General features: G+C 44.3%; 1 protein-coding gene across 6 annotated transcripts in view; it reads right to left on the bottom strand.

Annotated features, from left to right (window-relative positions):
* Positions 1 to 802: 802 nt before the first annotated feature.
* LEF1 (lymphoid enhancer binding factor 1) overlaps positions 803 to 16502 on the bottom strand; it is a 118585-nt gene continuing 102885 nt past the window's right edge. For 3 of the 6 annotated variants that reach the window (XM_043870853.1, XM_043870856.1, XM_043870858.1), the window contains 3 exons: positions 15018 to 15066; positions 14308 to 14348; positions 803 to 1984 (listed from right to left, as the gene is read on the bottom strand). In XM_043870853.1, coding sequence (XP_043726788.1) covers positions 14314 to 14348; positions 15018 to 15066 — 84 coding nt within the window. In that variant the 3' untranslated portion in view covers positions 803 to 1984; positions 14308 to 14313. The remainder of the gene's footprint in view (positions 1985 to 14307; positions 14349 to 15017; positions 15067 to 16502) is intronic. The other 3 variants (XM_043870852.1, XM_043870854.1, XM_043870857.1) reach the window with 1 other exon arrangement.

Below are 16502 nucleotides of genomic sequence, written 5' to 3'. Positions count from 1 at the left end.
ATGATTAAAGGACCAATGATGAAAGGTTCAAGGAATTGGGATTACTTAGCCTGGAGAAGAGAAATTTGAGGGGTGATTTAATGGCAATCTTCAAGTACAGTATGTGGAGGGTTATTACAAGTATGGTAGCCAGCTGTTATCCAGCTGTATTGAAGGTTGAAAAAAGGAAACAGAACTAGAATTTCAGCAAGAGATTGAAGTTAGACCAGTTGTGTCAGTGGTTCTCAAACTAGCTCAATGGATTGTGGAACCTTTGTGGAAGATCACGAAATATTGATGTTTTAAACTTAAAATATGTAGGATTTGCTAAATCTGATACCAGGCTATATAGTAGTATAACAGAAACTTTTAAGGGAGGGAGAATTATGGACTCAAAGTTGGGAAACTATCGACTTGGGGAGATGAGTGGGAGTTACACGCAGGGATGCCTTGACTGGGGGAGACCAGTTTGAGAAGCAGTGGGTCTGACTGGGCGCACCGGCACACCTGCGGAGGTGCTGAGCGCTGACGGCAGAGCCGTCAGGGTGTCCGCGGGCTCGGGAAGGAAGAGCATCACTCCCACCTGAATCCTGTGGCCCCGACCTTTACACCGACCCTGGGAGAGGCAGCGGCAGCGGTCCAGGCCCGCACACAAGGGCCTCTGAGGACTCAGGGCCTGCGGGTGGGGCGGCCGTGGGCCCGGCCTCACGGAGGCTGCGCCGGCAGGCCTTCTGTCACGAGTTCCAACCAGCTCTGGCCTGGCCTGTGGGTTCAGGTAACCATTACCAACTGTAGATTATCAGGAATTTCACTCTTTAAAAAAAACTTTTTAAATGTTTTATTACAAAGCTTCTTTTAAAAAATGCTCAGCACGTTAACTCAAACTGGAATGACAAACGTTAGATTGACAGTTTGGGGCAAAGGCTGTGCCTTGCTATTTAAAAAAAAAAAAATGGGTACATCAATGCTCATTTTAACAACTGGCATAAAATCCCACTAATTGGCTAATAAAAACAGATACAAATACAGAACATTTAAAGTAATAACAGTTCAAGTGCTGGGCTTTTTACAACAAGGGTTGAGAAGGGAAAAAATGAAAATTCACTGCAAACTGGTCTGCTGAAAGTATCTGGTAAGGTTTACCATTTAAAAAAAGAGATCATAAGAAAAATAAAGAGGACTGCCAACTGCTACCCACAGAGTGGATTGGCTGTTATGTTTATTTAGTTCTATCAGACACCTTACAAAGACAGAGAGGCCACTATTGTTACAGGTAATTCACGGAGAAGCCACTTAGCAGACGAGATCTCTCTCAGAAGAAGGAGGCTTCTTTTCATTTCGTTTTTATTTCAAACAGTTCAAGATCTTTGAATTTTACTTAAAAAGCTCATAGCTAGCAAAATATACAAGAAAAATAAAAGAAGTGTAAATTAAAAAAAAATTCAAGTTTAAAAAAAGAAGCAAACAAGATAGATCCTTTTGCACTGTTAAATAAAAGCTTGAGAAGAAAAAGAAACATGAAGCCAGGAACAGAGGGAACTCTTCCCCACATCCCTGCGGGGACGCTGACCGCTGCAGCTGCGCCCAGTGCGCAGGCGCTTGGGGCAGGCGGAAGCAGCCCAGGTACTGTCCTTGCCAGAAGGTTGCAGATACGGATGCAGGGTGCTCTGGGAAGTGCACGGCGGAGACGGGAGGAAAGCGGCTCAGCTGGCCCAGGGCCTGCCAGCCTTCTCATGTGCTTTTTAATTTTTCTTTTAAAAAAACCTTGTATGCTTTCTTGTGGAACTTGGCTCTTGCAGTAGATGAAAGGGGGTTGGCAGTGATTGTCTTTATGGATCAGCGTCTCTAGCAGTGACCTCAGGGTGAAGTTGGTGTTATTTCTCCTTTGGGGTCAACTGGACAAGCCGTGGAGACAGTCTGGGTTTTCAACAAGCTTCCATCTCCAGGAGAGGTCCCGGGGTTGCTGCCTTGGCTTTGCACGTTGGGAATGAGCTTCGTTTTCCACCTTGAGAAGGAACAAATAAAATGCTGTTAAGCATTTGCCACAGACCTTTACAGATTTTGAACCTCAGCTACATACAGCACGTCACGTCTTAAGAGCTCTGCATTTAATTAATCCTCTTTGTTGATCTGGTGATAGCTAAGACAGACTGCCCTAAGGTAGCCCTAAATCCTTAGATTACATTAGAGAATAAGTGTACTTTACTGAAGTGTTTACCTTGGTTCCATGTATATGTATATATATGTGTACAGAGTTATGATGTGAAATACACATAATACTTTGGATCATGGTTTTTAAAAATAAATCTGAAAAACATCAGAAGAGAATGGCCAAACATGAACTGTAATGGCAGACAATGGCCAGATCACGGAAGGATCCATCATTCTGAAGTGTTTGGTCTTTTTAGTCCACTGTGGGGAGCCACTGTAGGACTCTGCATGCTTTCGTACATGCCGAGTCGCTCCAGTGGCGCCCCACTCTCTGCAGCCCTGACAGGAGACTAAGCACACTCAAGTGCGTGAGGGCCCCACACCCCCACCACAAGCAGCTATGCGGCCGAGACGTCTTCTGTCCGCTCATATTTGGTCTGAGGTGCGTAAGCTCCAATATTCAGGCTTCAATTCTCAGTGTTTTTTTTTTTTTTTTCCCCTTTCTAACAACTGGGATCTCTAATATTACGCTTGGGATGTACACTCAACAAGTATTTAAAGATGTTGCCAATGACAAGAGCATTCAGAAAGGATAATCCCTAAATCCCCAAAGTTTTAACAATCTGAGACCTAGAGTGATTACAAATAAAACATTGCAACAGAATCAGAGACAAAAGGAAAGCAAAAGCACCCCCCAAGTTCAGCTCCTCTGTGGAAAGCATCCAATGCCCCTGCTTTGCAACTGGGGAGACGGCCTCATCCAGCTGCAGGGAAGTCACCTCCCCCACCTGGTCCCCCGGCAGCTCAGACGAATCTTAACTGTCTGTGCTGCAATGTCCTTTTATTAGCAAACGTTTCCTTTAGGAAAAAATTAATTCTAAATAGTTGAGTGCATTCCTTTATGCTTTTTATTTGAGTAGAAAGAAACCTTGGAGAAGTAAAAGGCAACTTTGAAATAATTTAATAATGAGAAACTAAACTCAGGATGGTGACTTCCAATCCGCACAGTGCTGTTCAGAGAAGAGCGGTCCGCAGCCTAGGAGCTGGGAGGAGCAGTGCCGCGGCTGTGGTGAGGATGGCGCAGCCAGGACCTTGGAGGGACGCGCAGAGCGCACAGTGAGTCCCTGCGTTTAGGGCTTTTACCAGCTACCTGTTAGCGTTGTTATTACGGCGACCACCAGTGCTGTCCCTCAACATGATTCATCGTCACAACTGTGAAGAACTGTTTATCTGGGTGGCTGGTGACACACAAGTCAAAGCACAGCGGGAGGAAGCCAGCCACAGGACGCTGCCTTCAACGCCACGAGGTCTTCAGCGACGATTTCAATTCCTCTCCTACAAGTTTACCCTTCGCCCATTTAACAAGAAAAGCATGCTACAGCTCTGTGGTTTTTAAAAGTTTAAGCAGATGCTTCACACAGGACGACGGGAGCGCTGCAGAGGGCCTGGCTTTCCCCGGAGACGGGGCAGAGCCTGGGCGAGGGTGAAGGCGCTGCCCACAAATGCCCAGTCACAAGCTGCTGGGCACCCCTGACGCGCGGGGCCGGGGCCAGGCTGCTCTTGCTGGTGAGGAGTGCACAGCAGCCGGAGACCAGCTCTGTTCAGAATGGACTGGCCTCAGCAGCCACGAGCACCAGCCGCTGCTGGAAGCTGTCCCCAGCCCAGCCTCAGGCTGACCTCAAGTCACGGGGTGACAGCCTGCAGGCCCTGTGGCGCCCTGGCTCTCCGAGTTGAGCTCTTCCCACCTCACAGCACCCCGAGTGCCCTCTGCCCGCTCCACTACCAGTCCTGGCTGGCCAGAATGACCATTTATCACAAGGCCGCGTCCCTGGAAAGAATTTCGACATCTCCTAATAAAGCCAGTTCTTTCTGTAGTCTCACACTTTCCCACCATTATTTGATTACCTCAGTACCCTCTTATAGGATCCTCCTGGAAAGTTGGTTTCAGAGGTGCTGTGTACAACTGCCAATCAAAAAGTGACTCTTCCCCACCTTGGATGCTCTCCTAATAGTGTAACCAGTGTTTAAATAAAGTGGTAAAGAAACTATCAAATGGGCACCTTATTTGAACCTGGTTGGTCCTTTAAAATATAAGGTTGTCAGGGGAGGCCAATTTTACCCCCAAATGGGAAAAATGGGGGCCTTCCAGTGTTGCTATACAGATATAAAACAGGTCAAATCAAGATTCTTTTCAAGAAACCACAGGCATGAGGCTTGGGAGACTGGAGACTTCCACATCTAAGGCTTCACTGGGGGGGCTGTGGCTAAGGCTGGGCTGGCCAGGCAAGCCCCAGTGTAGCCCAACCCAGCAGCGGGGTCGGTACAATCAAAGCTGCAATTACTGTGCCCGCTTCAAAGGGAGCTTGGAGTCCCATCTTACATATGTCAGGCTTGGGCTCCCTCCGCGAGGAGTCACCACGTGGGCCATTTGTTGAGTGACTCTGAAGAAGGCACAAGAAAACACCCTCCCCCCACCATCCAGCTGAAATCCAGGACTCTCTCCTGGACTGAACTCCAATCTTGACAGAATATCCTGCTAACCAAATGGAACCAGGAGCCCAGAGAGACAGACTTGCTTATTCAGAGCCCAAGTGCTAAAGGAAAATCTTGATTTCAAGATGGACCTGCGTCGGGAGATGGCCAGCAGTGACTGAGGGCTTTTAGGCCTTGGCTTAAAAGATGTGAAGAAAGGGAGAGGAGAATATCTTCTTAAATGCAAATATCAGCCTCTAATGGAAGCCAATTGCTTTGCCAGCCCTTATCCTTGGGGTTCTGTGGCCCAGCCCCTCCCCAGTCTGTCCTCCAGCAGAAGGGGCAAGGAACCAAGCCCATCAGCGGGGCCACGGTGGAGGAGAGGAGGGCTGGCCCGCGACAAGGACCCACCCGTTGAGGGAGCCACGCGGGCACAGCAGGCCGGGAGATGCCTTGTCATGTAACAGCGCCACCGCGTACAGAAACGGCGAGGCACACGCAAAGGTGGTTGGCATAAGAGATCCTTCCCTTCCCAAATGTCCTAGCAAGGTGCAGCAACTTTAAAGTGTTTTTAGTTATGACGTGAAGTTTGAGGAGAGAGCATCAGAGATGAGCCTGTGAAAGGTGAACAGAAGCAGAGACTTTGTAAGGAGCGCCCGCCTCTCCGCAGCACACCACACACCTCCTGCGCACGGCCAAGTTTTCCAGCCTCACCCCCGGGCAAAGCGACAAGCCTGCTATTTCAGGGCAGGCGCCCTTGTGCTGCACAAAGTCGTGTGTGTACGCAGAGAGCGGATTCTAGAGCAGAAAGCGAGCATGACAGACCTGCCCTGTCCTTGTAGAGAGAACGGAGGTGTTTGCTCATCAGTGACTGGTCTGAGGGTCCCCTAGAGATTTGCTGGGGCTCCTGGTTCCTCGTAGGTCACAGGAGCTGGGGGAGGAGGAAGGGACAGCGTGGGCTGAGCACCGCGGCCCCAGGCACTGGGACAGACACGGTGTGATGCAGTCACGACAGCTCCGCGGACTTTGGCCCATTTACAGAGAAGGACTGGGCTGTGTGAGTGAAAGGCCTTCGCTAAGGTCACTATAGGTGGCAGAATTAGCTTTTGAGCCTTAAACTCAATTTCTTTCCACCATACTGCAGAGCTAAATTATCACTCCTTTTCTTCTCGACTGCCTGCTTGCCCACAGCCATAGCTAGTCAGCAGCACAGTTAGGACAGAGGAGGTGGCGGTGGGCTACATCTAGAGCACTGCCCACCCCAAGGTGATATGCTCTCAAAGCAGGATGAGAGAACAAAGAGCACGAGAAATTAACTGGGAGATTTGAATCTCTAAGATTTAAAGTATAATCTACAAAAGGCAGATTCAGGTCTTTGAAAGGATTACCCAGCATTTGGGTGAAAGAAAACATGATTTGTGGCTGGGAAGGTTGGTGCTCTCTATTCTTTCTACAGTGGAGTTAGTCCTTAAGTCCCAGCATCAAGCTAGCCGGCCCCCAGTCCCCAGCTATAAGCTCTGATGCAAGATGATTCCCAAACTGTGGAGGAAGGAGGGAGAGGTCAGGGCTATGAGGGGTCACTGGCCTTGGGCTTGGACCCAGGTTATATAGACCAAGGCAAGGTCACTGCATCTGTGTGTCGTCTTCCCTTGTGATTATTCAGAATGAATCATTATCCGTGAAAGCAGACTTTGGCAATGTTAAGACGACTCCGAGGCAGGCCTGTAACCATTAATAAACTGCTCTAGGGGACTTTCTTATTTCCATCTGCAGCTGTTGGCTTCTCTTCTCATCAGCCCTTTGCCTCTCCCTTGTGAGGATGTACATCACACTGGTTGGCTGAGCTTACAGATCCCACCCTAGACCCTTACCTCCACTGGAAACACTACAGAAATATTCTTGAGGAAAGCTTTGAATAAGAGAGCCTCAAAATCCATTTTATTTCTGTATATCAAAGTGCTTCAGGAGGGCAATATCTATGGAGACTCATATACTCATCTCTAAATTCTTTATCCAGTTCACCTTTTCTCTCTACAAGTTCTCCTACACTGAAGATGCTAACTTCGCCTTCTAAATGTGAGGCAACAGAGCTAGTGCATGCTTTTTTCCTTATTTCTGTATGTGTACGAGTCTGTGAGTCTTAACTATACGGGGCCCGGGAGGTGGCAGTGCATTATGGGTTCTGAGCATGAGCTCTGAGAACAGTCAGCCCTGGGCTGGGTGAGCCCCAGCCTTTATCACATCACCTGAATTATCCTCAGCAAGTTACCTGAATGCAGAAACCTCAGTCTCGTCTGTAAAAGAGAAATATCAATAGTACATCATTACACCTCATGATGTACGCTGAGGGGGATGAAGGAAGATAATTACCCATGACAGATTACATGCCTAGCATCTGCACAGTGCAGTGAGTGTTGGTTACTGCAGTGGGTGGAGACGTGAGCTAAACAGAAGCAGAGCTAGGTCTGAGCCTGACACTGCTGTACACCGACCGCACGGCCCTAGACAAATTACTGACATTTTCTTATCCCTCAAACAGCGCAAAGATCCCTCCCCATACAGGGCTGCCACAAAATGGGATGCAGAGGCCTCTGTTAGAGCATCTAGGACAGAATACGTGGTCCAGCAGTGTTAGTTCTGTTTTTGTTGTTCCGACCTCATGTGGCATGTTTGGGGGTAAACACAACTGTTGTATTATTTACAGAATTTCTGGTGGAAAGTTAAGACCAACAGAGAGTTCTGCAAAGTCTCTCTTAGCAAATATCTTATAAAATATCTTCTACAATGTCTACAGAAATACAGTGATACCTGGGAAAAGTAATACCAAAGGGCAGCAAAATTTTGTTGTTATGTTTACAGAGAATATATCTAAAAATTTAGAAAACTTCAGTTTTCTAAATAGTTAGATTTGACTTAGGACTTAAGCAAGAAAGTGGGCACTACTGTTTGACTGAAATGCTTTCATTTCTTCCCCCTCATTCTGTCAAAAAAAAAAAAAAAGAGTGACTTTGCCAAGGCAGGATCACCTCAGATTATTAGACTTACTCCTCGGATCTAATACCTGGCAGCTTGAGACCCACAGAACACGGCTGAGGAAGTGGAAGGGCCGTTAGCTCTCACTGTAGTAACAAAAGATTCATGCAAAAAAAAAAAAAGACCAATAAAAGGCACATTTACCCTTCCTAATTAGAGCGCCCTCTATACTCCAACTCAGACTCTATTTACTTTTAATGTATATATTATTCAAATAAGCTTTGTTTTCTGGTTCCCAAATCCACAAAATGGATCTGAAGGAACATATTTACTACTGTCAGGGAAAGGTACAGTCCCTAGTCAGAATGAGAAGACAGTAAATTAAAAAGAGCAGATCTTTAGAAATCCCCTATTATTTGGGGTCATTTACAAGTGTCAGACACCATCAATTCCTTGTTACCATATACCATACAGTACATTACAGAATAATGGCATGAGGTATTAAAAAATGTTTAAATTACATGTACTCTGCTGAAGAATGAGCTGTACTCACAAGAGTTAAAAAGTACGTATTTTGATACGTAACAAGTAAACCTAGAGTTCTCTGGGAAACTCTATTATCCAGAAGGAAAATTCTCTCAGTTTCAGACAACTCAGTGAGAAAACATTCTATTATATCAGATTTGTCCAAAACATTTTATTCTATGAACTATTCTTAAGTGCTTGGATCTTAATTTCACAGGTTTCCGTGGACAATACTGAAGAGTGTGTCTCGAGGGTTGTAAGAGCCTTGTTCTTCTGTCTACTATCATTTTTTGATTGCACATGGACTCCTGCTAGCCAAGGGTCCAGTTTCCTATTTGTTTCCCGAGGCAACTTAAACCTGATTTTAGCTCTTCTGACCATTAAAGAGCAGCACAGAACTGATGGGAAGGACACTGTAGCACTGCAGAGATTTTCAAAGGTTTCACCACAAGCACGATCCTCTCCCTGGTTCCTTCACCAGTGCACAGCTGCCGAGGTAACATCACCACGTGCGCTAGACTGACAGCCCAGCCACCAGCGTATTAGTGCACCGAGGTGGGCATCTGCCTGCCTCCCTCTTGATTATACCAACGCCAACACACCCCTGGTTTTTTCACTTTCTTATTATCAAAGCCTTCATTTCTACTTTGAGCCTTTGGACAAGCCTTACTGTTTCCTAGGTATTTCCAGTTTTACTAGTCTGTAAACAGTTGGCTTTGCTTTCTAACTCAAGCCAACCTAGGAACAAATACTCAGAGGCTCACTAATAGTTAATGTGGGTGACTACATCTGTCCTCAGGGAACAGAGTTCAGGGCAAAGACTAGGCAAAAGTGTCAAACTCACTAGGGTGAGCTTCAAAAACTGTATGAAGTAAATGTTTTTCTCAAGGACACTCCTGAAAATATTTAGACCTCTCCCTGACTCTCAGGAGGACATAGCCAAGTCTCAGGCTTTAGGCAAGTCTCCTGGAAGACCTTCAGTCAGTTCTGAGGAGGACTCCAGTCCAATCAAATGGAAAGCTAGAAAAAATTTTTTAAAAGATGTAAACCCAAGCACTGCACAATTAACTATTCTGCTTCTACTATACTAGAAATTACTTCTCCCACACACCTGCTGGCCCAGGAAAATAAAGGCTAAAGTTTTCATTTAGGAAAAAATATTTTAAATTCTCAGTTTAGAAAAAATGTACAAGGTAAAAATTATTCTAAGGCTAAAATCATACTGTAGTGTGTCTGTATATGAGTGCCTGTCTGTATCTCCTGGTGTGCTTAACTCGAGGTTTCTTCTTTTAAAAAAGGTAGCTTGTTTTTAAACTAGCCCTTTGCTGTTATATGATCAAAGGAAATACACTGAGATATCATAATTTCAATCTATATAATTTTAAGATAGTGGACTTTATATATATTTTGCTAAAATAAATATTAGTAAACCAATCAATAATGTTCTTTAAGTTAGTAAACTCAGAATAATAATCTTCTTCACCTTTTCAAAAATTCTTAATTCTTTGCTGCTTCAATTCCTCATGAATCTTAAGTCAGGAAGAAAGGGAAGTATTTGATGATAATCTTTGACTTCTAACAACCTTGAGATGTTACATATTTCAAATCTAACATGTACTAGAATACTAGAAACTCACAGCTTGATCATTGTTCTTTCAAACCCAAGAATTCTTCCGTGACTGGACAGCTCAGGTGTGACTGACTTTTCCAGGAAGCCTTCCTTGATCTTACTTCGATTTGTGTATTAATACTTCCTGTTCTTTTTAACACAGGGTGCTCTATGTGCTTCCCCTCTACTACAAAACATATTATTTTGTAATTATTCATTTATATGTCTGTATCCTCTTAAACTGGGAGTTCCTCTGCGAATGGGTAGGGTTCATTTAGCAAGGCACCCCATTGCCTAAAGCAGTTCTTGACTTGCACAAGTAGACCTCACTGGATGTTCACAGCAAAGTGAATGAACAACTGGCGTTTGTGACATTGGCCTTCATGGGAGAATGTATACAGTCTCACGGCCTGGGGCCCTGGCTTCCAGCATTCTCACAAGTGAAGAGTTAGTTAAAAAAAAGCTAAGGATGAATTTGGATTTCTTGAAAGGTCCCACAGCTTGGAAATCACCTCCGATTTGGAGGAATGTCTTTTATAGATCCTAATTCTAATTTTCCTAAAGTTGGCTATAAGATGTTGAGACTGGGTTAATGCTAATTTCTTTGTTTCAACTTGATTTCACCAGAATGACTATTCTTATATAATGCACAAAAATTGAAACGCACAGGCAGATGGGGACAAGGCTGGGTGTATGAAGCAACTCCAATGGCATTTCCCACCAACAAAGTGAAAGCATTAAATGAAACTCCTGTCTTTTAAGGAGTAGAAACAAGTTCTCAGACAGTTTTTTGTTCACAGAGGAGTCTTTTCCTTATAATCCACCATCCCTTGCTAGTTCAGAGTAATGAGAGCTCCCTAGCATTTGAGCTACACCACAGACGTCTAAGCTCAGTGATCTAATTTAATGGGAATTTCTTTTAAGGAGAACAAGATAATGGCAAGTTTCATTGTACATAGAGAAACCCTCTCAAATCTCTCTTCACGTTGGAGTCACAGCATCTTCCCTGTCTGGGCACTACATTCCGTCAGCTTTGCCTTCCTGCAGGGATAGCCTGACTTCAGGATTTCCCTTCAGAGCTGAGAGCAAGTCCTAAGAGACCTCACACACACTGTGGGCAGGATCGAGCCTAATCAGACACTCCATCTGTCTTGGGCTCCTCTCTAAGGTGGAGCCAGCACAACTGGGACTGAAGTCTGGCAGACAAGAGGCCACGTGACGGCATCAGCATGGAAGCGAAGCCTCGAATAGTGCTTCTGTCACTCGTTCTGGGGGTGGGGAGAGGTGACCTACATAGGATTGAAGAGCAAGCACTTCGTGCACAAGTCGTTTGCAAGATCATACAGGTGCCTTATTAGTTCTACAGAGCCACTCCACTCAGACATAGGATGAGGACAGATTAGGAAGCAGAAAAGCGACGTCGAGTCCCTTTACTAACACCTGGGAGGCAGGGCAGCTCGCGGACCCACAGAGCCACCCGGGAAAAGCTGGGACTGGAGGCAGCTGGGCGTTCAGAGGCCAGTCAACAGCCCTCTTTCACTTCTGCCTTCTGCCGAGGAACCAGAGGCTCCTGACTTAAACCTACTGCCCCAGATCATCACATGGCACAGAGGGCTAATGTGAGAGCCTGGGTGGCCTCACGCCTAGTCTAAGCTCTTTCTAACAGCAGGATGCTCTGTTGCCCTGGTCTTCCATTTAGAACAGTACACAGGATACCCTCCATGGAAATTAATCGGTGAGTACTGAGTGTCTCCTCCTCAGAAGGCCTTTTATCATCATCAGCCCAAAGCCTACCCTCCAGTCACTCTACTTTATTTGTATTATAGCACTTACACGTTTCTGTTTGTTTTTAATAGTTGCCCTGCCAGCAATGTAAGCAGGGACCTCCGGAGCCTCATTCAATGCTGTATTTCTAGGTATTACAGAGCTAACTGGCATTTATAAAATGCCCAATAAATGCTGAATAGTAACTAAACAAGTCAACTACTACACATAGAAGTTTCTGAATTCTTAAAGAAAGGGGTGAGGAAGCAGTAGGGGTAGTATCATTCCTAATTTGCTGAAATCTTTATGAATGCAAATCTGACCTTCTCTCTGCTTAGTAACTCTTTATCTAATGACTGGCAGTGCTGTTCTCTAAAATAGGATAGTGTGGAGGACAGGACTTCAAAGGCTGCATGCCTGATCCAGCACCGAGAGGGGAGAGGAACACTGAAGACTCTGATTACGTGCAGCCCAGCTGACAAAAGCCAAGAATTTTTTTCTTGGGGTGGGGGGAAGGTAAGCTTTGTTGTGTTTTTCTGGAGCAGGGCAGAGGGGACACCCTGACCTTAAAACAAACAGACAAAAAAACAAAAGTGACAAGGAAGCACAATGATCACTGTAACATTATTTTTAAAAAAGGAGATATCTGGGGTGCATTCTAGGACAAAAAGGCATTTAGGGAATTTTCAAATCTGAAATACTATGTAATGTTAATCATAAAGGACACAAAACCAAATATCAAAGTCTGAAGTACAGAAACACATTTTTGCATGATGTTTGAATAGAAACAGCATTGAAGATGGTGGTGCAAACAGGACAGAGTGAATCAGACCATTATCAGTCCTTAGCATGTTGTGCTTATGAGGGTTTTCCATTTAGAGCCAAGCATTAAAGGGGCTGCTGTCCATTCCCAGGTGTTCAGTAATTAAAAGGACAATAGTCTTCAAAAAATAAAATGTGACAAAAAAGGTACAAAAGCATATGTGTTTACTACTAGAACTATTTCTAAACTATGATGCCATAAGTACCCGGGGGCTGGGCCTGTGTTCCTGATAACCAAGCTGCAAGGCCAGCTCAGAAGAGGTCCTCAGTAATAGCTATTAAGTTGAATTAAATATGAACATCAACTGTGACATTTTTCTGATACCTGTTTGTTCACCTGTATGAAAGGCTGATCTTATTTATACTTGGAGAAAAGCCTGCCACTAACTACTAGTTTATAAGACTTTTGATATCATAAAACAACAATGATGAAATTGTGAAGAACTCTGGGACTCTGAATAAAGATGAAGAAAGTCTCCCAGAGGAGAGGACAGCTGAGTTGGGTCTTGGTATGGGGTGGAGGGACGAAGAGAGGCCACTGATGATAAACAAAGAACCCTAAGCGGGTGGGGCTTACTGTTCCCATCTTATAGTGGAGGGAAATGAAGATTAAGAACCTCAAGCCGGGCAAACAGTTGATATAAAATTCATATCAATGTGGTACCAAAATCTCTGCAGGCTTTCCTAGGAAAGTCCATTGAAATTTTAGCACCAGGATTAAGTTCTAAAAGTTTAAGTGGTCAATCTGGTTCTAGTCAAGAATGAAATGACCCAGAAGCTAGTGCTCTCCTGAGAAACACCATGCCCAGGCAGAGGAAACGGGCTCTCAGAGCGCAGGGGCAGCGCGCGCAGCAGCCTCCATCTGTCTGGGGGACGCAAGTGGTTTTGTTTGGACAGAGCACAGGCCGCGTGGTTGGAGGTGAGGAGAGGCAGAACACGGAGCCTTGAGGAGAGGGAGACGCAGAGCCACGCTAATCTGGTCTGCACTGTGTCCTTCAGACAGCGGGAAGCACTGGCCCTTTTTAAGTAGGGAAATGACACCATTCGTTTGTGCTTCAGCAAATCCCTCTGAGAGCAACACGAAGAACTGGCAGAAATGAAGTCTGGAAGCAGGACAGTTATCCAAAGGCTATTACAGTAACCCAGATGGAAAGTTAGAGCACCTGAGCTGAGGCTGTGGACTGCTGAGTGTGAGAGGAAAGACTCGAGACAGACCCCAAACATGGAGTTGACGGGACTGGATGCAGGTTCCTAGAGAGAAGAGAATCAAAGGGAGCGCCTCTGAGAAGAACTGAGAATTCACAGACACACTATGAATTCAAAGCCTAGCAAAGAATGAGCTAGTTTACAAAGCCAGGTTTCCACCAGGGCTGCTGGTCACATGGTCAAAAATCAAGTAACTACAAAAAGCAGGAATGAAATAAATTTAGCTATAAAGATAAAAGCAAGATCTAGCAATGGTTACCAATAACGAACTTGATAGTACAATATAGTTAATAAGTCCTGGAGCCATATATTTAAATAATAGAAAAAAAATGAAGCCTCTTTCTCCCTAGAAATAAATACATTACTTTTAAGCCTCTATATATCATCCCAACTGAGAGAAAGTCTCTACAGAGCAAAACCTTCCAAGTCCTGGGCCAGTGTGGGCTTGAGTTCCTCCAGCACAGCCCCGGGTTTGCAGAGTAAGATGCCATTTTGCTGGTTTTTATTACTTGTCTTTTAAGCAGGCAGACTGCCACTGGTTTAAGGAATGGTTGACAAGAGTTAGGGGAAAGGGAATGGAGAAAGATTAAAGGGGCAAAAAGGGGAAGAAGAGAGACACATACTATATTTCAAGTCTATAGCCGGTATAAAAACCATCAGATATTTTAAAGCACTGCTTTGATTTTGGTGGTCTGTCCTCTTTAAAGGGGCAATGCTGAATGGCGCCAGTGTAAGCAAGAAGATTCACAAGCAAGTGCCTCTGTTTATCAATACTGTCAGCAGTAGGACCAGAGGGTTATTCTTACCATGTTTCAGATGTAGGCAGCTGTCATTCTTGGACCTGTACCTGCAGAAAATTGTGTCTTTAACAAATTTTTATTGAAGAGGTTTTTGTACATTCCAAATACGTAGTAGCTACAATATAATGTGGACCTGTTTGCTTTATTTTTTATGGTTCTTATACCAGCCATTTTTATTTGTGCAGTACAAGTAGGGGCCTTATCTTTAATGAAAGAAAAGGGGAGATAAGTAGGACCTCACTGACTGATGCCTTGAATTACTGGACAGGAAAGATAAACCCCAGCATCACGTTTCATATTTTTAAATAACCCCAAACCATAGAACAGATCTCCAGGGGATACAAGGTGGCATACCACAGGGTCATCGTAAAAACTGTCATGTAAGGAATTATGCAACTAGAAGAACAGAAGTGTTAAAGCAAAGAGAAGACACAAACAAAAGCAAAAACAAAACCAAGGGAAAAAGAAAACAATCACAGTTAACGAAGAGGATTCCCAGTAACAGGGCTTGGGGGAGAGATTTTTAGATGTACCTTCACATGGTCACATTTAAAAGAAAGGTCTTTCAAACATTTTAAAAGAACTTCAGGAAGAAAAGCCGAGTTTAGGAATCACAGTATAGCTGAAGAATAAAGCAGTGTATAGAAAGATGCAGACTGCTTTAAAAACGTTCCTCAGAAGCAGGAGAATGGGCTGGAAAGTCACATGGGGCCTACCTGATGTGGATTCCTGCAGCTTCTCTCTCTTCCTCTTCTTTTTCTTACCCTGGAAGAAGACAGGCACACTGTCACAGGCTGCGCTGTGAACACAGGGGTGAACGTGACACAAAGGGACAGGCAGGCAGTCCACCCAGAGGCAAGATGCCTCATTATCTCTGTTTACCATCTGTACCTAGACACCGAGAGCAAGGAAAAATTCTTATCTGTGACCTTTGTCTTTTTAGCTTCACATTTAATGTCATAAGTACTGAGTTGGCAGTGACCACATGCACACAGGATAATGATGTCCTAGGGCTGTGGTGGGCTTCCCTGGTGGTTCAGGGGTAAAGAATCCACATGCCAATGCAGAAGACACAGGTTCAGTCCCTGGGTCGGGAAGATCCCCCGGAGAAGGAAATGACAGCCCACTCCAGTATTCTTGTCTGGGAAATCTCATGGACAGAGGAACATGGCAGCTACAGTCCATGGGGTAGCAGAGAGGTGGACACGACTTAGCAGCTAAACAACAACAACAAGGGCTGTAGCCACAGACACCACGTCCCATTCAAGGAAAGCCCATATAAGGAGGTACTCTGCTACCCCTTTAATTGCTAACCATCACACTTAGAATCCACTTCTGGTAGAGTTGATGATAAATCTTCCTTACTGTGAATTCGACCATCTAATTAAAAATCCACAATGTTAACAGGATCTTCAGCCCCTGTGGCATAGACATGACATAACTGAGACAGCAGTAGAAGGGTAAGACAGAACCTGAGAAAACTCAAAAGGTTAATTGTAAAGACTTATTTATGCCAGCTAAAGACCTTGCTTCCTAAAAGACATAACAACATGAATATGCCTGCAACTTAAAATACATTTCAAAATCATCTTAATCACATATTTACATTTTAGGTCTATTTATACTGGTTTAATTTTCTGTTTTTCTTCACAATTACTTTCCCCTCAAAAATAATTGTAATAAGGCATAGACACAGTATGTATTTCCACTTATATGCATAGTAAATGACCAACCTAGATTAGGATGGTCTTTTCAAATAAGTGTAACAGAACACATATCACATCCAGTTTCTCTGCTGTAATAATCACATTCACAAAAAATAAAACCATAAGATTATATTGAGTATATTGTGTAAATATATAAAAAGTATGTATTTTTATGCACCTCAAGATAGTTTTTTTTCATGTCACATGACCTGATCTTGGGAAAGTTGACTGAAACTGTCCTCATAAACACTAAGGCAAACAACAGATATTAGTAATCTTGGGAAATAGCATACCAAAAATAGTGGAGTCGTCTTTTAGATGATTAAGGTACTCCAGGAAGAGGGGAGCAGATAGAGGAAGAACATGCTTCTCATAGGCATTTACTGTCCCTCTTTCAAATGCAATGACTTATGGTTTTCAGAAGGTGCAATAAGGTAGTTTCATGTACACGGAGCTTTCTTCCTTAACTCCTCCTCCTCCTCCAAGCTCCCATTC

This window comes from Cervus elaphus, chromosome 17 (assembly GCF_910594005.1).
Source record: "Cervus elaphus chromosome 17, mCerEla1.1, whole genome shotgun sequence".
NCBI lineage: Eukaryota > Metazoa > Chordata > Mammalia > Artiodactyla > Cervidae > Cervus > Cervus elaphus.
Note: the sequence above shows the minus strand (reverse complement) of the source record. Positions and strands in the feature narration are given on the sequence as shown.